This window comes from Meleagris gallopavo, chromosome 2, assembly GCF_905368555.1.
Source record: "Meleagris gallopavo chromosome 2, MGAL_WU_HG_1.1, whole genome shotgun sequence".
Taxonomy (NCBI): Eukaryota; Metazoa; Chordata; class Aves; order Galliformes; family Phasianidae; genus Meleagris; species Meleagris gallopavo.
In genome coordinates, this window is record NC_139405.1 from 85,965,202 (window position 1) to 85,989,957 (window position 24,756).

The window sequence follows — 24,756 nt, forward strand, 5'->3', positions numbered from 1 at the left end:
GTATTCCTAAAGAAAAAAACGTAAAGCATAGGGCAGAGTGATGATGCCAGCTACATTTAATATCTTTACTGATGTAATTTACGTTGTGTGGTCTTCACGCAATCCATAATTCAACTCATATGGCAAGAGTAAAATGTATGACATTCAGGGTTACCCAAGGTGTGAGGAGGTTCCTTCAAAATCAATTCTCAACACATTGTCTCCACCCAATTCAGCAATGGTTCTATAATTCTTTCTAGTGGACACAGAGTTGTGTAAAGAGAATCCAACATCAGTGGCATACATCATCTGCCACCCTTCTCTCATACTAAAACAACAATAAAGACAGCACACACTGACATGACTTACATGAACACAGAGTGCAAAGTCTGCTGCCTCTCTTCTGGTACCACAACGTGGATGAAGGAAGAAACATCCAATCTTGTTAAGATAATTATAAACTTTGCACTGCACTGGAGGTTTCCAGTTACTGTATCCTCCTAAGCATTAAAAAAAAAAAAAAGTATAGCAACGACACCATGTATTAAGAATGCAAGGCAAAAGTAAAAGATAAAACTGGCTTTAGAGACAGAATTTAATTTGACAAACATGAAAGCTGAAAAAAAAATGTATTACCAAAAGCCTCAAAGCCCTCGTTGGGTTAGAAAGCCAAAAGTGAAAAAGTAGCTAGCTTGATCCTACACAAAGCCCTCTCATTTAATATTCTATGTATTTTTCTATTAGTTCTGAAAAAAAATATTTTCCAGAAATCGTGTATGTTTTGACACAGTAACACATCTTTTCCAGTTCTAAGCATGGTTAATGGTCAATGTGCAGAAGCAAAGGAGCTCTAGGAAACCAGTACAATAACAGAAATGCTTCTCTTATGGACCCCTTTACTAATGCAACACCAAGATTATTCCCAAGAGAATTTATGATTAGACTGACACGTGCCCAAACTCTCTAAAGAGCAGATCCAAGTAGAAGCTGGAGACAAATATTAGAGACTGGATAAACACTTGGATGGAGTCAAGGAGAAGAAAAGTGATACAACAATTAAAAAAAATAAAGCTGGAATTTTCTAAACAACAGTAGCCTAAAACATGTAGTTACTAGCTGAGAAAATAGTTAACAGAGAACAGTGAAAAGAAAACAGGATGAAACAGGTTGGAAGGGAAAGGAAAGGAACAGCAAATCTTTAATGAAAGAATAATAAAAAAAAAAAAAAAAAAATCAAAGGATCTTGAGATTCCCATGACAACATGAAAACAAATGAAAGACAATTTGAAGGAAGTGATTAAGAACCTTATAACATTCCCAGGTGTTAAGAAGTAATGAGTCTGCATGGGGAGGAAAAAAACTGTTGCTTGATCTGCCAGATAATATAATGGCTGAATATAAGACAGGATTTTGAATGGGAAGTGAAACCAGTCACTGACTGCACTTCATGTGAGGACACGTGAAACAAACACTCACAGAAACAGGTCACAGAGGACTGCGTATTCCCAAGTCTGACAAAGAAGTAGAAGCAGTCTCCAGCAGATTTTTCTTCTTTTTTTTAATTTCTATCCTAATGTCTATAAGAGGGCATCAGAAACAACCACAAAGTTCAAGGATTTAGTAACAGACTATACAGAAAGCATTTAGGGCTGTTCTGTCCCTGAGAAAAATGGTCTGTCTAAGTTGTTCTCATCTGTTATGACAGTCATGGCCACTGTCACTTGGGAAAGACTTGAAATCAACAGTTCTGGCATTTGGGAGTCAAGAACAGCTGACAGAGTTCTAGTGAAGCTGGACCACAAAATGAGTGACAGAAAACTGAATGTCTGAGAAGAGAAACAACATACAACCTGGTCAATACAATGAGGGGAACTGAAAGAAAAGCTAAGACTGTATGAAAAAAAAAAAAAAAAAAAAAACCAAAATATAAAACCAGGAATAATAGACATAATGCAACACGTATCATTAAAAAACAACACAGTCATGATGCTGTTTGGAAAGCACAGAAAAACATGAGACAGGGATGTCACTGTATTTTCACAAGCTAAATGAACAGGAATAGCATGCATTAAATAACTCTACAAACTACTGTTATAGTCCTCATGAACCTTAGTATTCCCAAGCTTTGCAACAATCCTTGTGACACTAATAAACAACCAAAATGTTCTTCAATACAAATTGGGCCCATTTTAATGGCCTCTAACTCTTCAGCACGGTCTTTCTGTTCAAGATCTTTAGCAAAAAAATTCCCAACTAGGCAGCCTGAATGCATCGACCCCATTTGGAAAGCAAGAAATTGAGTATAGGATGACCAGAGACAAAAGAAAATTGAAATACAGGAATGCAAATTCATGCCTTCTGGATCTAAAAAGAAAAAAATATGACAAGGACTTGGGTGTTAGAAACTAGCCAGAAAGAAATTCATTTTTTCTTTTTTTCTCCCTCTGAGTATTATGTATGTCCTGAGAACTATGAAAAGCTAGCATACCACCTAAGCAAGTTCAGCTGGGAGCCAAAAAGACTCCCCAAACCATTTAGCACCTCTGGAACAGTATTCTACAAGGAATAATAAGAGCAGAGCTTAAGGCCGAGTTAGAAAAGTTTGAGAACATTTCTGTTACTTGATTTCTGTGATGTAATGATTTAAGAGGCCCCAAGGGTTGCTTTTTTCCTCCACTCTTTATTCTCTCAAAGAATCTCTGCTCAAATATGTGTGTAAACTCACTCATCTTTTTTTCCTTTGACCACTTTACCTTGAAAGCCCCAGATAAATGTTCCTTGGTTCAGGTTGGCTGGCAGCTGTGTGAATAAGCTTCCCCAGTTGTCCAGATCCACCAACACAATGTGAGTCATGGTACTCAAATAGTCAAGATCTGGAAGTTCACTGTCTTCAATGAGATAAATAGGAACATTTTATGCTTACTCAACTTTCCAGTCAACAAACATACATAAATTTAGATATATTATCCTATTCAGTAGCTGCGTTGTTTCAGAACTGTTTTTAAATCCACTGAAGTAGCTTTTAGTAATAAATAAATTAGATAAAAGACAGAAGAATCTAGCAGTATGATGCTGTAGGACTGGATAGTTGGCACAGAGAGCTACTTTACTGAGACACTGAGGTCTTTATTAATATACTTAATGTTCAACTGTGCACTTCCTGCTATGGCACATTTATAACATGTAATTGCTTAAAACCATAACAGTACATAAAGTGTTTAGAAATGTACTTTTTGCTGTATATTAATCAAGAGTATGAATGACACCATGAGAAATCAAAAAATATTCTCAGTTTCTGTATGTGTGAGATACACCTTTGGCATTGTTGATGTCATTCTTGGAAGTGATGTGAATTAAAAAAATTAAAAATGGACACATCGGGCAAAGCCTTTCCAATACATACTGTAAACAGAAATTCTCAGCTGAGATTATTTTTTTGCAAGCTAAGCACAAGTGAAAACACAGCATAATAACAGGACTGCCTACACAGAAAGCACCACCAGCCTCACCAATTTATGCATACAAAGGAGGTAAGTTTCCTTGTGTGTGTATTTTACTGTGCTTTCACATTTCTAGGAGTTTGATCTGCACCTGGGGTCCTGAATCATCAAATTATACTCCCAAGTAATTTGAAAAATTACATGTGAGAGCCTTTGGACTGAAACATTTGTCTGCTTTGTTTTTTTTTTTAAATCTCATTCATAAGGTATATAGCAATAAACTTAGATCTCTTAGTATTCAAAATGCAACTTTGACAATAAAAATAAATTCCGAGCTGACTTACAGACTAGATACAGGCAAATGATACATTACATACTTGTACTGGCATTAAAACAGTGTGATATTTTTCCAATACAAACCCTCACCAGGCTCTGTGGAGCACGCTGAATTTTCAGTTTTTCCTTTCTTTCCATAGATCGGTCCCTTCTGGGGAGAAGACTGTGATCTTCCCTGAGTCCTGGATGGATTTGCATGAAATTTTAGTTCATGGGGTTTTTTGTCCACACAAGCCCCACTTGCCGTGAACTTGAATACTGCATTTTCTGGTTCTGATGCAAAACTTGATATATCAGGTTTCTGTAAGAAGCAGTGTTTCATGTGATAGTGCTGATGTGCACTCTGAAGATCATCAAAATTTTTGTTGCATGCAGCACATCTAACAACATACATCTCTCCCTTACTTTTCACTGATGTGTGGCTGTTGAGATGACTGTTCAAATCTGCAAAATTCTGCGCAGTTGCAGAACACAAGCAGCAGCGAAACCATAAGTTTCCTTCCTGCAGCATGGCTTTCTGACAATTCACTAAGTCATTCCTCCTGTTTACTTTGGAGATGTAAGTCGTCCGGCAACCACAGGTTAGATAGTCTCCATTTTCTTCTGGGACGAAGTCGTCTTCTTTTTTTATTGATATTTCCGTCTGCTCGGGCACAAATACATAGTCCATGCTATGAGACTCCTTATAATGGATTAGAAATTCTTCCTCTATGTCAAAAAAGAGATCGCCACAAAGGCCACAGAAGTATTTAGTTTTTCTCTCTCCGTTGTGACTCTCTTGGAAGTGTCGCTGTAGCGTTCCTACTTTCCGAAAGTGATTTTTGCAGAATCCACAGCAATATCTGTGAAACGCATGGCTTTCTAGGGACATACAATGCTGCTTAACGCTGTCTTCAGATTCAAACATCTCCTCACAAATCTGGCACTGCCATTTTCCCAGATGAGGAATTTTTTCAGGAGAGATTTCCATACGGCTAGGAAAGGAGTCTTTCCTTTCATCTTTGGAAATGTACATTGTATTAGATGCTGATGGCATAGGTTCATCTTCAAGAGCTTCTTGCTCATAATAGTAACTATGTCCACCATGGAACTCAGTCACATGTCTCATAATATCCTCTTCTTTGAGGAGATCTACAGAGCATGCTCTGCACCAGTAAAGAAAGTTCGTCAAGTGCGCCCCTCCGTGAAACCTGCTCATATGCAGGCGGATGATACTTGAGTTTTCAGCAAGCTTTCCACATACAGCACATTTGTGACAGATCCTATTTGCTGACAAAATATGTTTTTCTACTGACTCTTCTGTAAGAAACTTTCGAAGGCATTCACAAAACCAGGCTTTCACTTTGCAAGCACTACCTTGGTTTTGGTTTCTGACACGATCTTCGTTGCTGTTTTTTAAACCACTCTTCCGTTTTGAAGGAGTAAATTCACTTTCACTGGCTGACTCATTTGAGCTCAAATGTCTCTTAAGCAATGGTCTTGACCAATCCACAGTATGGCACAAATGAGATGCATTTTTATTTTTTTCATTGATATGACAGAACATCAAGATGGACTCTTCCATTGTAGTAAGAACTTTAACGTTATGTTTCGTGCTTTGCTTATGCTGCATGATCTGATTCTCATCAACAAGCAGCTCATCACAGTTCTCACAGTGACCTTTTGTTCTGAATATCTCTGCAACCTGGGAGATCCTCTTCTTGGACACTGCCATAGGGCCAGAATTACGACAACGTGTTCTAATGTGGATTAAAAATATACATACATACATATATATATATGCATAATGAAGGTGTACATCATAATCAGAAACATTTTTAAACTTTCAGATATACTTTGAAATTTTACCTACTATCTACACCAACAGTGTGGATAAGTAGTGCTCTCAGTTTACTTTAGCTGACTTACTAGCTTGTCAACAAAAACATGCAATTCCTAGCTAATCTGCATTTTAAAGAGAATTAAGTATTAATTCCCAACACTAGCACTTGGATTGATGCTCCATGCTGCTCACACAGTACATCTTTGAAATGAAATGCTGAAAACTTAGAAATAACGGAACAGAGATCAATGAAGTTCTGTTGTTCTCTGTCACAGGAAGTAACAAAAGGAATATAAACACTGACCGGTGATTTTATGGATCAAGAGAGAGTAAGAAACATGGAAAAAGAGGGATTTTGGTTTGGATAGTCTACCCAGTAAGTCAACATTCAGACGGTCCTAGGTGCCCTGAATTTCAGTAGCACCACTACATATCAATACAGTACAATACATCTGTGTTGGTTATACAAACACGCTGGTTATCATTTATGCACATTCACATTATAATGACAGCTGCCTCTCACAAACCTGAAGTGAGCTGTTAATTCCATATGGGAGCGTAGTATCTGTAAGCAGGACATACATTTCACTTGGAAGGGAACCTCTTTGCAGAGAGATATCAGCAGCTTCTTTGCATAGGATGGGAAAGGTAGAGGAACATCAGCCTGCATTTCTACAATACAGAATGGCAAAAAGCACAATAACATCTTACAAGTTTTCATAATATTCCAGCTTTCAGATGTTTCTACAATTATATTGATTTGGCAGGGGGTTCAGAACTCAAGTTACCATGTGTCAGCTGAGCTCCAGTATTTCTGCAATGGAAGCGTTGCATAAAATTGCATTAATTTGTTAAAATTCTGTAACAATCTTATATCTGAACGTACTAGCTTCTTGGTTTTCATATTCAGTGACAGATTATTTCCCTCCTTTTGCAAGTTCAGGTCAGATCTCTCTTGGGCAGCTCTTTACTAACTTTCTGACTTTCTGCCTCTCTATCTGTCACTACCCACGTACTCCTACTTTTTGCTTAAAGCCAAAGTGTGTTTAAGAAAAGAGAAGGTATGCTACTCATTCAATAAGTTCTCACATACTTGGACCATCTCTCTTTCCCATCCACAGCATTACTTACAAATGCTATGTTAATTTTCTGCTTAATAAGATTTAATGATCAGTAGGAAATGACTTGAGTTTAAGTCATTCAAGCACATCCCATGTTGACATTAATCCTGAAGACCTACCCTTGCAAACAAAAAGAAAAAAAAAAAAAGGGAACATTAAGTGCTATCCATCTCTCTATTTTGTGTTACTCATCTTTTCAAAGCAACAGGTCACCCATATGTATATTTTTTAAATCTATAACCCAATTTCAATACATCTCCAAGTCAGCAAATTCATAATTAACATTCTAATTGAAAATAAAACTACATTAGATGGGCAATATACAAGAGAACTCCAAACAACAAAGCAGATGGATGTTTCTACAAAGATGACAGTACTGAGCAGGAAGATCCTCAAAGCCCATCCTTACTGTGTACTTCTGCAGCCACTCCAGGGGAGGGCACAAGTGACAGATATGGTATGAGAAAATATACAAATCCTTTGACCATGTAAGGCTTACACTGAAAGCTAAGTTACCTAAAACATGGCAGCTCTACCTACTTCTAATCTGTCTCAGCCACTTATTCAAGAGGGGATGCTTTTAAATTTATAAGGCACACACTGAATAATTTTTAAGATCTTACAGAATTATGCAAGGCCTTAGAAGAGAAACAAGAATTTATTAAACAAACTTAAAAGTCTTAAGCTTTTTACATAGCAGAAAAATATAAGTCATATCACACAAAGTATAGATTATCAGCAAGAATGAGAAGCATGCTAAGTACATTTAGTAGCAACGTACCGTTCTGTTTAGAAAGCTGGAGAAAGTGGTTCTTTCCTGACATATGCTTCAAGCATTCATCTCTTTTGGTGAAGAGGAGGAAGCAGCATGGGCATGCAAAACACTGAATATGCTGTGGAGGAAGATCTTTTTCATGTCCGTCATTTTGATTCAGCTGGAAAATAAAATGATCTGATGAGAAGAAACAGAGAATCAACAAAGGAATCCCATTTCTTTTCACGTCTTTCCATTCCTTTCCACCTCTGTAGCAATATTTTCTCTTTTAGATTCTCAGCTACCACATGTATGTTTATTTCCAAGCTATGCACTTCAGCTTGTGAGACACAAGAAAAATGGCCAAACTTCTACATCAACTTCAATCTCTGCTTCCAGGGACACAGTTCTTTAATTCTACTTATTTTTTGGCTTATTCTTCCTTCTTCTGTCTCCCTGGAGAATTTTCAGGACAGCTTTTTGCTTTCTTCAGAATTATTCCCCCTTCCTTCCACTCCAAAATAATTCCATCCTTATGCCTGCTGCAAGAGGCAGTGCCTTTAACCAAACCTGCCTTTAACTCCTGCTAATGCCCATAGACATACCACAGGCACACAACTTGGAATAAAAGGAAAAAGAGCAGGGACAAACCATGATGCAACCTGTCAAGCTTTTCAGATACAATCACATATCAAGAGTTTCTGCTACTGCTTTAAGTTAGCCTGATTTTCACAATATTTACTATTTCCCTTGAATTTAATAGGCTAGGTGGATAAACAACAATATTTGTTATTAAAATACTAAATTTTGAAACTGTTACCCATTACACAATTCAGCAACAGATTGCTTAGATAAAACCATGCACTCTGAAGTTAGCATCTGAGCATCTGTCACTAAGCTGGAGGGAAAGACAGATGACATTATAAAAGAAAGAAAGGAAAAGAATGGAGGTAGGGAACAACAAAAACAAACCCCAATTCTATTAGCTTATGTTCTAATCAAAACTCAAATGCTAGATTATCCTGTTCCCTTCTGCAAGTTAACTAGCATGTACTGTCAGACCTGCATCAATGGAGACACTATAGACAGCAAGGAATAAATTGCATTTGAGTCACTCAAGTTTCTTCTCTAACTCTGTTGCCTCTTTTTTTTTTTTTTTTTTTTTTTTTTAAATACCCTCTTTTACCTCTTTATATCCCTTCTTATTTCACTTTAATTTCCTGTCTTCATCTTTCTTAGTTTCAGAGACATAAATATAGGGAAATACCTACTGACAGCACCAAGGATAAAAGGATCAAGCCAAAACTGCATTGGTCTTTGATGTACACGAGAGAGTACAATATAATGTCAGATTTAATGGGAGCACTGTCAGGATACACCAAGCGTTTGAAATGCTGCAGAATAAGGAAAAACTATTCGGAAGAATAATCAAGGGAGAGTGTAAAGAAGAGGATTAGAAAGGAAAATGTGCATAATTACATGTCTTGATAACCCTTTATTATGTTCAGTCAGATGAGTTACTTATCCTTATGGTCTTGCCTTAGATAAAAGATGATCACTGTACTGCTGAAAGGTTGAAAATGTTTGGCAGCATATCACACAGGCAACAGCATTATTTGGGGGTCCAAGTAATGTGACTGTTGGGTCACAAGGAGAATGATCAAACCTAGAGAGGAAGAAATAATTAACAACTAGTACCCTCATGGCAGTTAAAAAAATTTGTATATATGTTCTTAAAGGAAAAATTAGGTCTTTTGAAAACACTGGACAAAAACCTACCAAAAATCAACCTAAACTGCAAAATTCCTCAATCTGCCTGTCATTAGCTTTATCAGCTGAAATATCCCACATGAAAGTGATTCTCTCTGCAGCTAACCAGTTATGGTGACCTATTGGTAGAAGAATCACACTGCTTTTAAGAGTAAGAGAACTAATAAAGTCTCCATTTCCTACAAACCTGTATCTGTTTATTTTGTTTGTTTGTTTGATGTTTTTTTATGTTTGTTTTTTAAAACTTCCTGTATTGGTTTTTGCTGGGAGAGAGTTAATTTCCTATACTGTAGCTATGTTTTGGATCCATGAGCAAAGCTATGTTGATAACACAAGGATGTTTTAGTTGCTAAGAAGTACTTCCACAGAATCAAGGTCTTTTCAATTTCTCATGCTGTCCTGCCAGCAATGAGCTGGCATAAGGGAAGGAACAGAACCAGGACAGCTAACTTCAACTGGCCAACAGAACGCCCTTTCCACATGGCATACTTCAGAATAAAAGCTGGGGAAAAAAAGGAAGATGGGGAAGACATTCAGAGTTACAGCATTTATCTTCCCAAGTAACCACTAGCTGTGATGGAGCACTGCTTTCTTGGAAATGGCTGAATATTTTTCCACTGATGGGAGTAGTGAATGAATTCCTTATTTTGTCTTGCTCACAAGTGCAGCTTTTGCTTTACCTAGTAAGCTGAATTCATTGAAACCTGAGTTTTCTCTCACAAAACAAGGGTTGGAAGGGCCTTCTGGAGATCCCTGTTAAACTAGTTCCCTAGAGTAGGTTACAGAGGAAAGCAATCAGGCTGGTTTTGGAGTATCTCCAGAGAAGACTCCACAGCCTCTCTTGGTAGCTTGTTGCAGAGCTCTGTGACCCTCAAAGTAAAGTTCTTTCTCATGTTCAGATGTAACCCCCTATGTTCCAGTTTGTGACCACTGCCCCTTCTCCTGTCACTGGGCACCACAAAAGAGAGCCTGGCTTCATCCCCTTGACTCCTGCACATTAGATACTCCTACACACTGATAAAGATGCTCTCTCAGGCTGAACAGTCCCAGGTCTCTCAGCCTTTCCTCATAAGGGAGATATTCCAGGACCCTCATCACCTTTGGGGCTCTTTTATGGACTCCTCTCTAAAAGTTCTCTGTCTCTCTTAACTGAGGAACCCAGAACTTGACACAATAATCCAGGTATGACCTCACCAGGACAGAACAGAGGGGAAGGACCACCTCTCTCAACTTGCTAGCCACACTTCTTAACTTATCACAGGATACCACAGGCTTCCTTGCCCACAAGGGCACACTGCTGGCTCATGGTCAACCTGTTGTTCACCAGGATATCTGGGACCTTCTCTGCATAGCTCCTTTCCAGGACAGCCCCAACCTGTACCATGTGGTTACTCCTCCCCAGGTGTAGAACTCTACACTTGCTCTGGAGGAACCTCATAAGGTTCCTTTCATTTGGAACATCTTCTTAACCCTGCTATCAAGTTTTATACGGCTTGTATGTACTTAGTGTCACCCCTTTTTCAAGTTTGGATAAAGAAGGAATAGAAAGGGTGCACTTAAATCCTATTTCTCAGAAAATCACATATTGAAAATGCTTAACAAGTAGGAGAGAACAATTCTGACTGTAGGCAAAAAAAAACAAGAACAGAAAAACAGCCAACAACAGAAGAACCTCAAATCAGCAAGTTACATCACCTGTAGAAAATCTGCAACACATTACTCCGCTCTCCAAATGGAATTTTGTCACTATAGGCAGTTTAAAGTAGATTCAATGCAGATGTTTTAAGTTCACATATAGTCTTTCACTATTATTTCTCATAATACGTCCTCACCTTTTCAGGTGACCTAGGAGCAGATGTCCATTATCAAACTTTCTGTTGCAATGCATCACAGGACAAGAAATGGGACTTCTGTTGACTTGCATCTGACCTGCTCTCTGACAAACACCCCTTCTTCCACTGTTAACAGTGCCTGGTTTGAGACCTGCATTATGAAACAAAACATTTGACCATGGTCTCAATTACAGAGGCTTAAAAACATACAGAAAACACAAACCCTACAGCATCTAGAAAACATTTTAATTGATTCTTAAAAGCACGCTGGCAGTGACTGTAATGCAACTCTACAACAAGAATCTGCCTCTTCAGTACCTGAGAAGATTTCTAACACTGACATACTTCCTTGAGGTCTTACAGGAAATAACTTACATTGCTTTTATATAAATAAAAAAAAATCTAAATCTAAAACAAAAATTTTTTAACAGAAGTTATACTTATGTAGGCATATTTTTCTGAGCAACAGTACAACAGTAATATTTTTCTGACAACTTTGCTGGTCAAAACAGCTAACATTGCCTTAATACCTTTTACATTTCATATATTTAATTTCCTAAGTGACAAAACACTAGTTTAGTTTTTGAGGAAGCTATTGGAGAAGAACTTTCAAATGCCACACTCTAGCAAACTTAATATTCTAAGATTTGGTTGTATGTCCAAGGCACCTGCAAGCTCAGGTTAATGCTGCTGTCAGGTTAAGCACTGCTTAATGCAGTTATCAGATGATCTATTCTGCAATGCAGCACTTAGAAATAATCTTAAGTGAAATCTTAAAAATAATATTAAATGAACTAGCAATGTCTTCGAAACGATGTCACTGATATCTCTTTTCAACATAACCAAATAACTGTTTATTTCTCCTGCCATGTATTTACTATTAACCTTTGATTCCTTATTACATATTCAACATCTCATCTCTCCCATTCTTACCTGGCATTTTTAACCATTGGTCCACACATAATCTTGCAGCTTCTGTGTCACTGTGTTCCCGAATAAATTCCAGTTCCTGCAACCCGTGAGCATACTGGGAATCAACTTTCTCCTGACAGGGAAGACATAAGGCAAGGCGGTGATCAATTTTATTTATTTATTTATTTATTTTTAAGTCCAAGATTTAAGTTAAGTAAATCAAGTAAAACTTTCAAAATTTACATGTGGTTCTTCATAGCTGCATAGCAGGTTCTTCCCTCCAGTATCTCAGAATGTATTCTGTTAAATCGTCTCCATGCCAAGACTGGTAACTGTGCTTTCTGTTCATAAGAGGGGTATTCTCTCTTCAGCACCTTCCTGCTCCTCTTCAGTCATGCTATGTATGTATGCACGCACATACACACACACTCTATAATCTCTGGGCTCTGCTCCCATTAAGCTTCTTACTCTGTGTCAAATATCACATGTCAAAGAGTCAGAAAGTGTGAAAATGGAAGGAAAAAAAAAACGTGTCTCACTGAAAAAAAAAATATATATATATATACTTACTGCTGCTATAACAAAAACACAGTATGCTATCTGTTAGTGGCCAAGGTCATTAAACTACAGTCCAATCATTGCCTGAACAAGCACAGAATTATAGGGCTTATTATAAATGTAGTTCCTAAGAAGACATCAGATCAGAGAGAACACCTGGAACTGTACAACAGCAACATCTGTAAGCACGTAAAAATTTCAAGCACTGCAGTCACAAATATTTGCATGTTGCACAAAGATCCACTGCTAGCAGCTTCCTCCATGTGAGATAAAAACTCATGGCATATTTTACAAAAGCAGCTTCCAGTGTTCAGTGGGCACGTGGGTGGTAGAGGACTGTCTCTTCCCAGAGCAATGCATAAACCACAGTATTCACCCTCCATGCTAGTAATCTCCTAGGTAGCACCATACAGAATAACAGCCATGCAAATCATATGACTGAAGAGAGTATCTTTTGCTTTTTGGACAATTCTATCAGGATACCTTCCAGGGTCTGGTCACTGTTACCAGTAATCAGAGTAATCACCAGCTCCTTTGCAAAGTTGGTGCTACATCTCAAGGTCTCATCTTCAAACCTTTTTCAACATCACTAGATGTTGAAAGATGTTGAAAAATATTAAAGAAGACAGCACAGTACAGCATTTTACTGAAAAAAATATATAAACAAAGAACAAAAAACCCAACAACTCTACTTATCAGATTACAGAATCAGAAGCACACAGTATAATGTAAGAAGAGAGAGCTTTTAGGCCCTGGAGCGTGTCCAGAGAAGGGCAACGAAACTGGTGAGGGGTCTGGAGCACAAGTCTTATGAGGAGCAGCTGTGGGTGCTGGGATTGTTTAGTCTGGAGGAGAGGAGACCTTATTGCATTCTACAACTTGCTGAAGGGAGGCTGTGATGAGGAGGGGTTTGGCCTCTTCTCCCACGCAACAAACAGGACCTGAGGAAATGGCTGCAAGTTGTACCAGAAGAGGTTTAGACTAGACATAAGGAAGAACTTTTTCTCCCGGAGAGTGGTCAGGCACTGGAATGGCTGCCCAGGGAGGTGGTGGAGTCGCCGTCCCTGGCAGTGTTCAAGAGGCATCTGGATGAGGAGCTGCGAGATATGGTTTAATGCTTGTGGTAGCAGTGGTGATGGGAGGACAGTTGGACTACATGATCTTGTAGGTCTTTTCCAACCTTGTGATTCTATGATTCTATGATTTTTTATACGCTGAAACTGAGACGACACCTCTGCTATATGCTCACAACACAAACATATCAGCTTCTATATTGTAAGGGCTTCATTTGCTGGCTCCAGGTAAGTTGTTGAACACCTGACTGCTCTAGAAGTAAAAACAAATCAAGAGAAATTCTCATAGAGAACGTGGTCATTCAGAAAAGGAGAGATGGATGAAGATGTTTGGAGAGCAAAGCAGGATGAGGATTACTCCACACTCCCCTGCAAGGTATTCTTATGATGGATAACTTTTGCAGTAAACCATGAAAAGATTCTGTTTTTAAAGCCAAGAACTAAATGCTCCAAGTAATGAGAAATGAGGGTGCTATGTGTCCTACTGCATTCTGAAAAACAAGAGATAAACCCTACTATCTCTTAGCAATACAGAACAAAACTTCCTTGCCCCCTCACCCATTTTAGGCAACATTCAAATGACTGAGTAGACAGTTTGGTTTCCCCATATATATTTTAAAAACAGGCCTCCTCTGACATCAGACCAGCTTTGAATCTTTTGCAAGAAACAACATCCAAGTTCAATAGGTAAGTTGCTCCAAAAGTAATGCCTCCAATTTATTTCAAAACAATCAAATAAATCCACCTTGCTCATTACAGGCAACCTACCTCAAGAGATGGCTTTTGTTATTTCTCATTTGGACTGGAGTTCTTCTGTGGAAAGCACAGAATACCCCTCTTATGGACAGAAAGCATAGCTACCAAGCTTGGTATGGAGACCTTTTAACAAAATACATTCTGGAATACTGGAAGGATGATCTTGCTACACAGCTGCAGAAATCCAAAGCAACTCCGTTCTTTACTTTGTACCATGCAGGAATTTGCAGACTGCTTGAATACCATACGTGGTTTCAGTCAGCCGGGAACATCAGAAAGGATCCTTCATCTCCTCATAACCCAGGCACGTACAACCTGCAGCCAGGCTGCGTGCTGCCTGGTACAGCTCGAAATGCAGCTTGGCCCCATCCTGTGCCATCACAGCAGCAGCTCTGCCCCTCCAATACCCATCACTCAGCACCAACCAAAGACTGGTGTGCTATTAACCCTAGCTGGGCTGAAACCATGGGCACCGGGATGGTACAGCGCAGTGCTAACTCAAGTTATGGCAGCTAAGTTTATGGATTTTGATACATTGGCTAAACACTATGTCCTACGAACAGAAAAAAATACGCAGTGCTCTCTGGTTTGATAAAGGAATTTGAGAACAGGTTTCAAGATTGCCAAAAAAAATTATCAATTTTTTGGTATATCTGTGATTCCAATTTCAGTCAACATAAATACATCAGTGGAATGTATAGAGTTATACATATACATTAACTACATCATATATTTTATGGAGGTTGCTCCAAAAAGTAATGCCTCCTACTTTATGATGTTAGCCCGTGATGTCAGAGGCCGATGTTGGTGGTATGGCAGTAGAAACAAACGGTTTTGTGTTGGTAAAACAAGTGCAAAAGGGAATATAAATTCTTTTCCTCTATTTACAAGCTGTGCTTCTGATAGCACCGTCCCAAATTCTGTCTTAAGAATACTTAAGAATGCTACAAAGCATATTGCTGGCTGACTTTGAGCCTCCAGTCCACAAAGACACCTTAGTTATTTCTCAGCAAGCTGCTCCCCAAGGCACTCAGTCCCCAGCCTGTATCAACAGGAGTGTTAGTCTGCCCCAAGTGCAGGACTTCAGCACTATTCCCTGTGGAATTTCACAAGGTTCTTGTCAGTCCATTCCTTCCAGCAGTCAGAGAGCAGCCCTGCTCTTAAGCTCACTGGTAATGCAAACAAAAAAATGCATTTCTTTCAAATGAGTGCACTATCCAATTAACAGAATCTGGCTCTGCACTTACGCCTTTAGCATACAAAGTATTATCCTATTTACATCATACATGATACAGACATTAAACATTCATAAAATCTCAGACAAGAGCAGATACTTCACTGGATTTGCTGCACTGTGTTTTGTGACCATTGGTATTCATTCATTATCTAACCAGAGTAACTGATGCTAAGGTCCCTCTGCTAAGAACACAAACAAATAAACTAATTTTTGCAATCTTCATGAAGTTACCATATTTTTCCTGTAGAAATTGCAGTGAGACTAGCAACGAGATCAGTTGAAGGCCACAGAAGAGAACTCCAAATAGTATTTCATACAACACCCCACAAGCAAAGAACTCTAATTGCTAGTTTCAGGTCTGGCTCAGCAATGTTTTTTTTTATTTACTTTGTAGTGACTACAAACCCTCGTATGACTAGGAGGCCCGTACTACACACTTCTACTGAAACAAAATACATACAGTACCTTGAAGGCTTTGTTTTTCTCTTCCTTTTGCTGTTTCTCTACTTCAACATGGCGTGCCAGGCGATCCAGGGTTGATGCAACTCTTTCTTTCTGGTAGTCAATGTAATCTTTACGCTTAGTATTTCTCTACAATTGTAAAGTTAAAAATTGTATTTGGTAACTGTTAAGCTGGTAAGAGGCATCAATACAGTACAAGGCAATGCTTATTACTTTCATCAGGACATAATTCAGTACAGAAACTTTAATCTTAGGTTCCACAAGGTTTCAGAAGGGAGTGGGCCTGTACATATACAGAAGATCTGTCTTTGCTTAAGACCCAGATTAACTGAGCAAATCTTCTACTGCAACACCGCGTATCAAATGCCAAGAAATGGCTGCTGCTGCCAAAACCAACTCCAGCAGTTCACTTTCAGGCACTGTCCCTCTCAAGGTTCCACAGTGAGCACAGTACAGCTGGGGGACACACAGAATCATACATTTGCTCAGGTTGGAAAAGACCTTAAAGATCATCAAGTCCAACCACAATGTAACCAAAGTACCCTAACTCTAACAACCCTCTGCTAAATCATGTCCCTGAGCAAATGAGCTGACAAGCCTGCTCCTGACTAAAATTCTTAGGAGAGTTTATGAAGAACAAAACTAAGGTAAAAGCAGGGTGACATCAGAGCAAGATCCTATGGCCTATACACTGCTCCTAAAAAAGACCTTCAAGAAGGAAAAGGTCTCAGAGTAGTCAGATACATCTACAGGCTAGAGAGTGGCATTTGACTTTATTTAATTTCTGAGGTCACTGCAGAAACGGTATTTTCCTCTCCTTTTCTTTGTGACACTTATTAAAAGCATTGAAATAGAAATAAAAGCTCTAAGCTCACTTCAAGAAGGCATTGATTGTCTCTAGAAAAAAAGTGCAGGTCTATCTGCCCTACACTTAATACTAGGTTAATAAGCAAGCTAGTATTAAGAAGTCTTCTATTTCTCATCTCTTGTTAAAAAATGCCTTTAACAAGTTTTCCATGAAGAACAGCTGGTGGGAAATGAAATATGAGACTGTATTATTATTATTTTTCCAACTGCAAAGTCCTGAGATAAATCACAACGTACTCACATGAGCATAAGAACTGCTGTTAGGTTCTTCATCATCGCTACTGACAAGATCAATGCATTCAAGTACAGGTCTTAAGGGTTCTTCCTGAAAAAGTGTTAAAAACACACACAAAAATATTAAATTGCACTCCTTGAAGGAGGAGTATTGCACACATAACAGTACATTGTTAGCATTAACAGTATCTTAAGGGGAATTCTACCAACAAGGTTTCAAAGGGTATATTAGCAAAATTCCTGAAGGGAACCTTAACAGATTTCTACAGAGAATTGGTAAAACATGCACGTATCATTTGTACAAATAAAAATCAACTTAATATACTAATATCAACGATGAAAAGTACAATAAACAACCTTAACTTTCCTTAATAACATTATACCCTTCCCAAACAATTTAAAATATACATTTCTAGTCAGAAATGCTCAACTTGTGCCATTATTTCCAGCTGTACCAGGATATCAGATCATTACCAAGAAATGAAGAGTCAGATTTTACTAAGTACAGCTATATGGTAGATTGTTTGTAGTTATGTTTGTTTTACAAAGACAATTTTAATTTCAACTCTAAAGGAAATCGGACCCCTCAGGAACTTCAGGCATTATGAAAGTGGGAGATAGTTTCATACATATTTATACCCTGAAGCAGATATTCCACAAACAAGTTATTTGTTCCATGTATAGCAGGGGGAAGTAACTTTATTTTAAAAGAAAACATATTTCACGCAGTCAAACTAACACCACGTACTCAAGAGCACCAAGATGTGTTCAAGTTATTTGCCTAGCATTCATTTACAAAGGTACGCAGCCAGGCAGGCTGGTTGGGATCCCATGCAGTGACACAGGGGCAAAAGACCCTGGCTATCCAGTGCCTATCATGCCATCTCCATTCCTCCCAGCTAGGCAGTCCCGCTCTCTTGCACATCTCAGTTCTTCCATCCATCCATGCTGCTTCTCTATAAGTCACTAAAATCTGTAGGGTTTGACTTAGAATGTTCTAAGGCCCGTTCTTAGTCTTCTGCTATCACTTTATAAGAGGTTTAATCTGTGTGAATATTGTCCAGATGAGCACCTTGAGAAACTTCACACAGGCTGCCTGTAACCTCAACGACCTGCCAGTCTAGACAGTATCAATGCTTGATGATTTACAAGCCTTCAAATCCCTTCATTTTTACACTGTCTGTGCTTCCACATGTCTGTACTCCCAGTCACTCTCGATTCAGATCAATTTTAATATTTCTACTAGCAGCTACAGGATAGATAGCAGAATGTTGGCACCTATCTGAAAAAGCAAATGAAGAAATCATACTTCCATGCTTAAACTAAATGAGATTCTGAAGTCAGAAAAAATAAAATGAAACAAATAGGTAAGTTTTAAAAAGAAGACAGAAGATAATGTCTGGAGTCCCACACACATCCACACACAAGCCTGCAACTCTTACAGGCAAAAAAAAAAAAGGAAAAAAAGCACTATGTCCAGAGTCTGATGTCACGCAGTAAACTGTACCAGGCTACAGCATTATCATGTGTCAACTAAACAATCAATATAACAAATATGTAAGCTGACTTACTGATTGCATACACCAGATGGAAATACTCCTAGCTACTCTAACTTGCATCCATGGTCACTGCCTGGGAACTTATTCATCCTCCCTGGTAACTACATTGGCCTTGTTTGTGTGACAAATACATACAAAAGAGAAGCAAAGTTGAGTAAAAATCTCCATGTGCTGCAAAAAGCTTCCCATCCAAATCTGACAACGCAGTCTTCCAGATTCTCAAAGATAATATCTAACCTCAAAGTCAATAAACAAAACCAAACAAGTCTAAGCGTTTGTTGTGCAGCTGTGCTTTTCTTTTAAGCCTGCACGTGCAATGTCATCTATATCCTGTGACAGTGTTTGACTGAACTGCAGTACTACTCATTTGTCTGGGAATACTGCTGGCAGGTGCCACAGAATTGTTATATACTCCAGAGGTATTCCTTACTTAAGTTTTCCAGTCAGAAGAAGGACTTGAGACAGCCAGCAACTTACTGACTTCTTGAAGAGGTACAGTACTGTATCCACCATCTCTGTCATATATTTGGCAGTGTCCTGAACATCTTAAAAATGGACCAAGTAGGGCAGGCTATGAAGGTTTACTGCCTCGTGAGAAGTAGCAGAGAGAACTGCAGAAGCATGCAATTCTCTCTGCAGTGTTTACTGCACTTCATTCTTTCCATTCTTCCACCTTTCAAGGCCATAAAGCTGTTCAGCTTGCCAGCATAAACAGTCTTCACTCTATCACTGGGAATAATGAGGGATGAAACCTTGAACAGATGACAAAATTTATATGAATTAAGCTATGTTACCCCAAAAGAGTACTTAACTTTTTACAATTAAAAAAAGGAGAATTTGATCTCCTAAATCCAAATAATCCATTGATAGTTTTGCTTTGGGAGAAAATGAGAGCCTCTATAAATCTATAATAAGCTAAATCTTTGTAAGAAACAACAGGTGCTAGCATGTTATAGTCCAGAGACACACTCAGACCATATGGACCACCTAATCAGTAAAAATCAGACATGAATATTTCAAAACATCCAACAGCTGTAGCTTCTTCAAGTGCAAAGGTTTTCCTCATTTTTCTATACTTGATTCCCTTGGTTCAGTTCAGCAACAAACTAATCAAAGAGTTAGGAAACTGACAACTGGAAAGCAGAACTCTTATTCTACTTACTATACCTGCAAAGCTTGTGAACAGAAAAGTAAATTACTTTAACTGTAAGTAGAATCTACTTGTTTAGTGTTGTCTTCATACATTAAACATCCTTTTTTGCTTCTCTATTTTCTACCTTTTACTAAACATTTATGTGCTTGTTGGTTTGCATTCCGATTTGAACACAAATGCCACGTGGCAAATTATTAACATGACTTCTTAAAGACATACATCCTTATTTTCCACCAAAAGAGGGGAAAACCACCTGCCCATATGCACACTCGAATAACAATGCAAGTCTCAAATGCAGCAATTAGGCTCATTTGTGTTTTATTGGTTGGTCACTTAGCTTCTGCATTAAGATGGAAAACAAAGGGCAAAAAGAACTACAATCTTGGGTCAGATCAGCAACTCATCTGGACCCCAGCAGATATTTTGAGGAAGAATCAGGGAAAGCAGTGATAATTGTATCCCAAGTCCAGCTGGCAGCTGCTGAAGTCAACACACCAGAACCCTCGACAAAATGCCATTGCTGCATGTCACAGCACTTGGTAGATCCATCCTAGTTGAGCACCATGATGCAGAAGAACTCTGTTCCTCTACAGAGCCAGTGATTTCAGCGTAAGCTGATCCCTACTGCTGCCAAGAAGCTGCCAATACCAGAATGAAAACCAGAGGTCAAAACCTCTCACTTCAGTGGCCCAAAACTGAAACTATTCTCAAGGAGGGAAATCAAGCCTATCAACTCTTCTTCCCTCAAATGTTCAGATGCCTTCTGAGAACTTTATGCAAGCAATAGCTTCAGATGGACTTTGTATATTTTTTAGCTTGTTTGGGGAATAGTGCCAGGTGAAACATTATTATTATTATTATTATTATTTTTTTTTTTTTTTACAGACACAGAGCATTTACTACTAGAAACATTCCCAATTAATACTCTGGTACCACGTGAAGGGAAAGGTCTGAACTGCAGGAATTTCGCTCTTGCTCTGTTGGCTCACCCGAGCAAATGGCAATCTCCAAACAGAAAGTTAAGAGAATTACTTCATATTTTTTTCCAACTGGTTTAAGCAGTAAGGCAGTGCAAAGACAGTGCCAACCTGAGGACTCTAAAGGAGAGTTAAGAAGCTGAGGTGCACTTAACTCCATCCAACTCCTTTTTACCTTCCCATGAGATTTTCCGGCAAGCAAGAACCTGAGATTATAGTAGAAAAAATGTGGACAAGCACTCAAGAGCTAGAAATTGCAGCACCTCTAGCTGGCCCTACTGGCTATTTCTAGCTATCTGTCACCAAGACAGCCATCCATGCTTAGCGCCCAGTCTTCATATATTAAAAAAACAGGTCCTTCACAATAATCTGTATTCATCAGTGACAACAGCAGCCTACTTGTCCCAAGATACCAGCCCTGTACAAATAAGCCTAAGCAGTCTTCTTGCCATACAGGTCAGCCTCTCTCTAATCAGTCAACACTGTGTCCGCAAAGGGTACAAGCTATCCACATGCAAAAACAAGAAAAAAAAAAAAGAAAAAAAAGGAGAAAAAAAAAAAAAAACTGCCGATTTTTAGTCTTTCTTTCAGTTGGTGCTCTTGGTTCTCCACCAGCCCTCCTACATGCACAAAGGTATACTTGCTTAGTCATTCTTTGTCCACTGTTTTACGCAAGCAAAGCTTATACACTTGTGCTAGATGTGAACACTTGGCTGTTTATAAAAAGGACTTTCAGCTCATTGATCAATTATCATCCAAAAAAGTCAAGAGATACAGAAGACTCAAAGAGAATCAGTTACTTAAAGTTTCAGGAAAAATACGCACTTGTCCTTCATGCTTGAGCACCTTAACACCTGTGCAGAAAGGAAGTCTATATGCTGAATTTAGACTTTATCTAATACTACGTAACACGGTAAAAAATCTATTGCTAGTTCGTTTAAGTATTAAAGCCAAACCCATAGGAAGACAATCCCACAGGATTATCAATCTTGGCAGCAATTAACAATTGCTTTCCTACTGGCATGACTACCATTCTGGGGAAACCAACATTCTGTTCTTCCATACATGCCTGTCACCCAGCACTATCTCAGTGACAGTGGATGGAGGCCAGAACACCGGCAGCATGAAAAATATCCATTCTTCCTTAGATATTTAATAGGTGCAATTATCTTAAGGTTATGCTGATGCAAGCCAGGTGCTGTACTGTAGCTACACAGTACTTCACAATTTGAGAAGACTGCTAAGGCCTCCAACCCATTATTTCCTAACTCTTCTTGCAGTTCTGCTTTTGTAAAACCCCACCTGAAGTACTGCATCCAGTTCTGGAGTCCCCAACACAAGAAGGACACGGAGTTGTTGGAGCAGGTCCAGAGGAGGGTCACAAAGATGATCATAGGGCTGGAGCACCTCTCCTACAAGGAAAGGCTGAGGGAGCTGGAACTCTTCAACCTGGAGAATGCTCCAAGGAGACCTTATAGTAGCCTTCCAGTACCAGAAAGGGGCCTACAGGAAAGCTGGGGAGAGGCTTTTTATAAGGGCAGGTAGCGACAGGACAAGAGGAAATGGTTTTAAACTAGGTAGATTACAACCAGATATTAGGAAGAAATTCTTTACTGTGAGGGTAGTAAGACACTGGAAGAGGTTGCCCAGAGAGGTTGTGGATGCCCCCTCCCCAGAAGCATTTAAGGTCAGGGTGGATGGGACTGTGAGCAACCTGGTCTAGAGGGAGGTGTCCCTGCCTACAACGGGGGGGTTGGAAGTAGATGATCTTAAAGGTCCCTTCCAACCCAAACCACTCCATGATTGTATGTCTCTAAACAAAGTGATTTGGATGTCATTTTGCAGAGCTTGCAGCAGCTTCATTTTATTAACTTCAGTGAGACTACTCATTAAACAAAACACTGTGTGATTGCTGGAAGTCATCTGTGATGATGACAAATGGATGACCTCATAGATCCCATTGACTACTCTCATCTCCACTCGTGCTAGGTGCTGCTTCACGGAACCAAGTGACATCACCTGTTGTTTTTACAATGCAATGGCCAAAAGCCCCTTTAAAATAAACGTGGGTAGTGACAGGACAAGGGGGAATAGTCTGAAACTGAGAGGGAGGTTTAGGTTAGATATTAGGAGGAAGTTTTTCACGCAGAGGGTGGTGATGCACTGAAACAGGTTGCCCAAGGAGGCTGTTTGCCCCATCCCTAGAGGCATGTAAGGCCAGGCTGGATGGGGCTCTGGGCAGCCTGGTCTGGTGATTAGCAACCCTACACATAGCAGGGGGGTTGAAACTAGATGATCATTGTGGTCCTTTTCAACCCAGACTATTCTATGATTCTATGATAAATTTGTTATCTGCCACAAAAAATTTCCAAACAAAACCATCTTTAAAGCCAACACCAAAGCGCCAAAGATTTCCAAATGAAATAATCTTTAAATCTGAAAACTAAAGTGTTCTTTTGAGATAAAACCAAGGCCACAAACACAGTATTCAGAGACCTGCTCTCATTTGGTCACACTGCTGAGAGCACACTTTCTACAGTGGGCAGCACATTTTCCACGTTCCAGATGTACTTACTCCAACAAACTCTATCTCATCTTCACTTTCAGAAGTCGGCGATTTGCTCTCGGAAATGCTGGTAGAGCTGCAAGACTCCATTACCTACAGAGAAACAAACCAAAACGCGCCTCATCATTTTATGAAGTTTGCTTTAATTTCACGTTTTCAGTTCCGTGTCTACTTCGGGCTCGCAGCCCACTTTCACCCAACAGGCCTCTCCGTACCACTCAGCCACCATCTCCAGCACTACCAGAACTATAAGAACTCAATTCTGACCCATACCGCCTCCCCCCGCCCCAGAGCAGCACGCAAACCGCGGCCTAACCCACCAGGCCCCACCGCCCGCCTTCCCGCTGCAGCCACGCTCACTCCCCGCCCAGCGGCAGGCTACGCTCCGCACAGCGGTACTGCGCGCCGCTCCGCGGCGACCCACCTCCCCTTCCCGCCACTTCCTCTTCCTCTCGGGGCGGCTGCGACGGGAGCGGTGGGGCGGCAGCGCGGCGCAGCTTGCCGGGACTTGTAGTTGCCGCCCGCTTCGCCCCGCTCCCCCTCCCCACGGCAGGTGCTAACGACACGGGTTCTCCCTTCCCGGCGCCCTTCCCTCCACAAGCTCCATATCCCGCGCGCTCCTCCCTCAGCTCGCCTGAGCGCAGTTTCTGTGCGGAGCAGCGAAACGCGCACGACGCTTCCGTAGGGGGCCGAGCACGACGTAGGGCCGCTCGGGCGGGCGGGGGCGGCGCCGCGGCGGAGCCATGAGCGCCGCGTTGTGGTGGGCTGCGCGGCCGCTGCCGGCCCGGGTGAGGCGGCTCGGCCCGCCGTTGGGCCGGCTTGGCTGTTCCTATCGCCCCGCGCTCCGCCGGCAGGCTCGCGGCGCGTCGTTGTTCAGGCACCGCTGCTGCCCTCGTTAGGAACGGTTCTCTGCAGCTCGGAAGACAAATGGTATCCTGGGCTCCATCAGAAGAGGGGACAGCAGGGACAGGGAGGTGATTGTCCCCCTCTACTCTGCTCTTGTGAGGCCCCATCTGGAGTACTGCGTCCAGGTCTGGAGCCCCCAGTACAAGAAAGACAGGGAGCTGTTGGAGAGGGTTCAGAGGAGAGCCACAAAGATGATCAGGGGACTGGAGCACCTCTCCTACAAGGAAAGGCTGATGGAGCTGGGCTTGTTCAGCCTGGAGAAAAGAAGGCTGAGGGGTGACCTCATTGCAGCCTTTCAGTACCTAAAGGAAGCCTACAAACAGGAGGGGAATCAACTCTTTGAAAGAGTTGACAACTGCAGGACAAGGGGAAATGGTTTTAAGTTGAGGGAGGGGAGATTTAGGTTGGATATCAGGGGGAAGTTCTTTACAGAGAGAGTGGT

At 40.3% G+C, this 24,756-nt stretch overlaps 1 protein-coding gene across 4 annotated transcripts in view; it reads right to left on the reverse strand.

Moving 5' to 3' along the window:
• LOC100542939 (E3 SUMO-protein ligase ZNF451) overlaps nt 1-24,168 on the reverse strand; it is a 37,708-nt gene extending 13,540 nt beyond the window's left edge. The window contains exons 1-13 of one of the 4 annotated variants that reach the window (XM_085217846.1): nt 23,418-23,501; nt 22,145-22,356; nt 17,161-17,244; nt 16,056-16,181; nt 12,210-12,435; nt 11,988-12,099; nt 11,055-11,205; nt 8,992-9,118; nt 7,480-7,633; nt 6,105-6,249; nt 3,846-5,494; nt 2,733-2,867; nt 349-479 (exon numbers count right to left, since the gene is read on the reverse strand). In XM_085217846.1, the coding sequence (XP_085073972.1) occupies nt 349-479; nt 2,733-2,867; nt 3,846-5,494; nt 6,105-6,249; nt 7,480-7,633; nt 8,992-9,118; nt 11,055-11,205; nt 11,988-11,994 (2,499 nt within the window). In that variant the 5' untranslated portion in view covers nt 11,995-12,099; nt 12,210-12,435; nt 16,056-16,181; ... (1 more) ...; nt 22,145-22,356; nt 23,418-23,501. The other 3 variants (XM_085217844.1, XM_019613235.3, XM_010707841.4) reach the window with 3 other exon arrangements.
• Between the last annotated feature and the right edge of the window lie 588 nt (nt 24,169-24,756).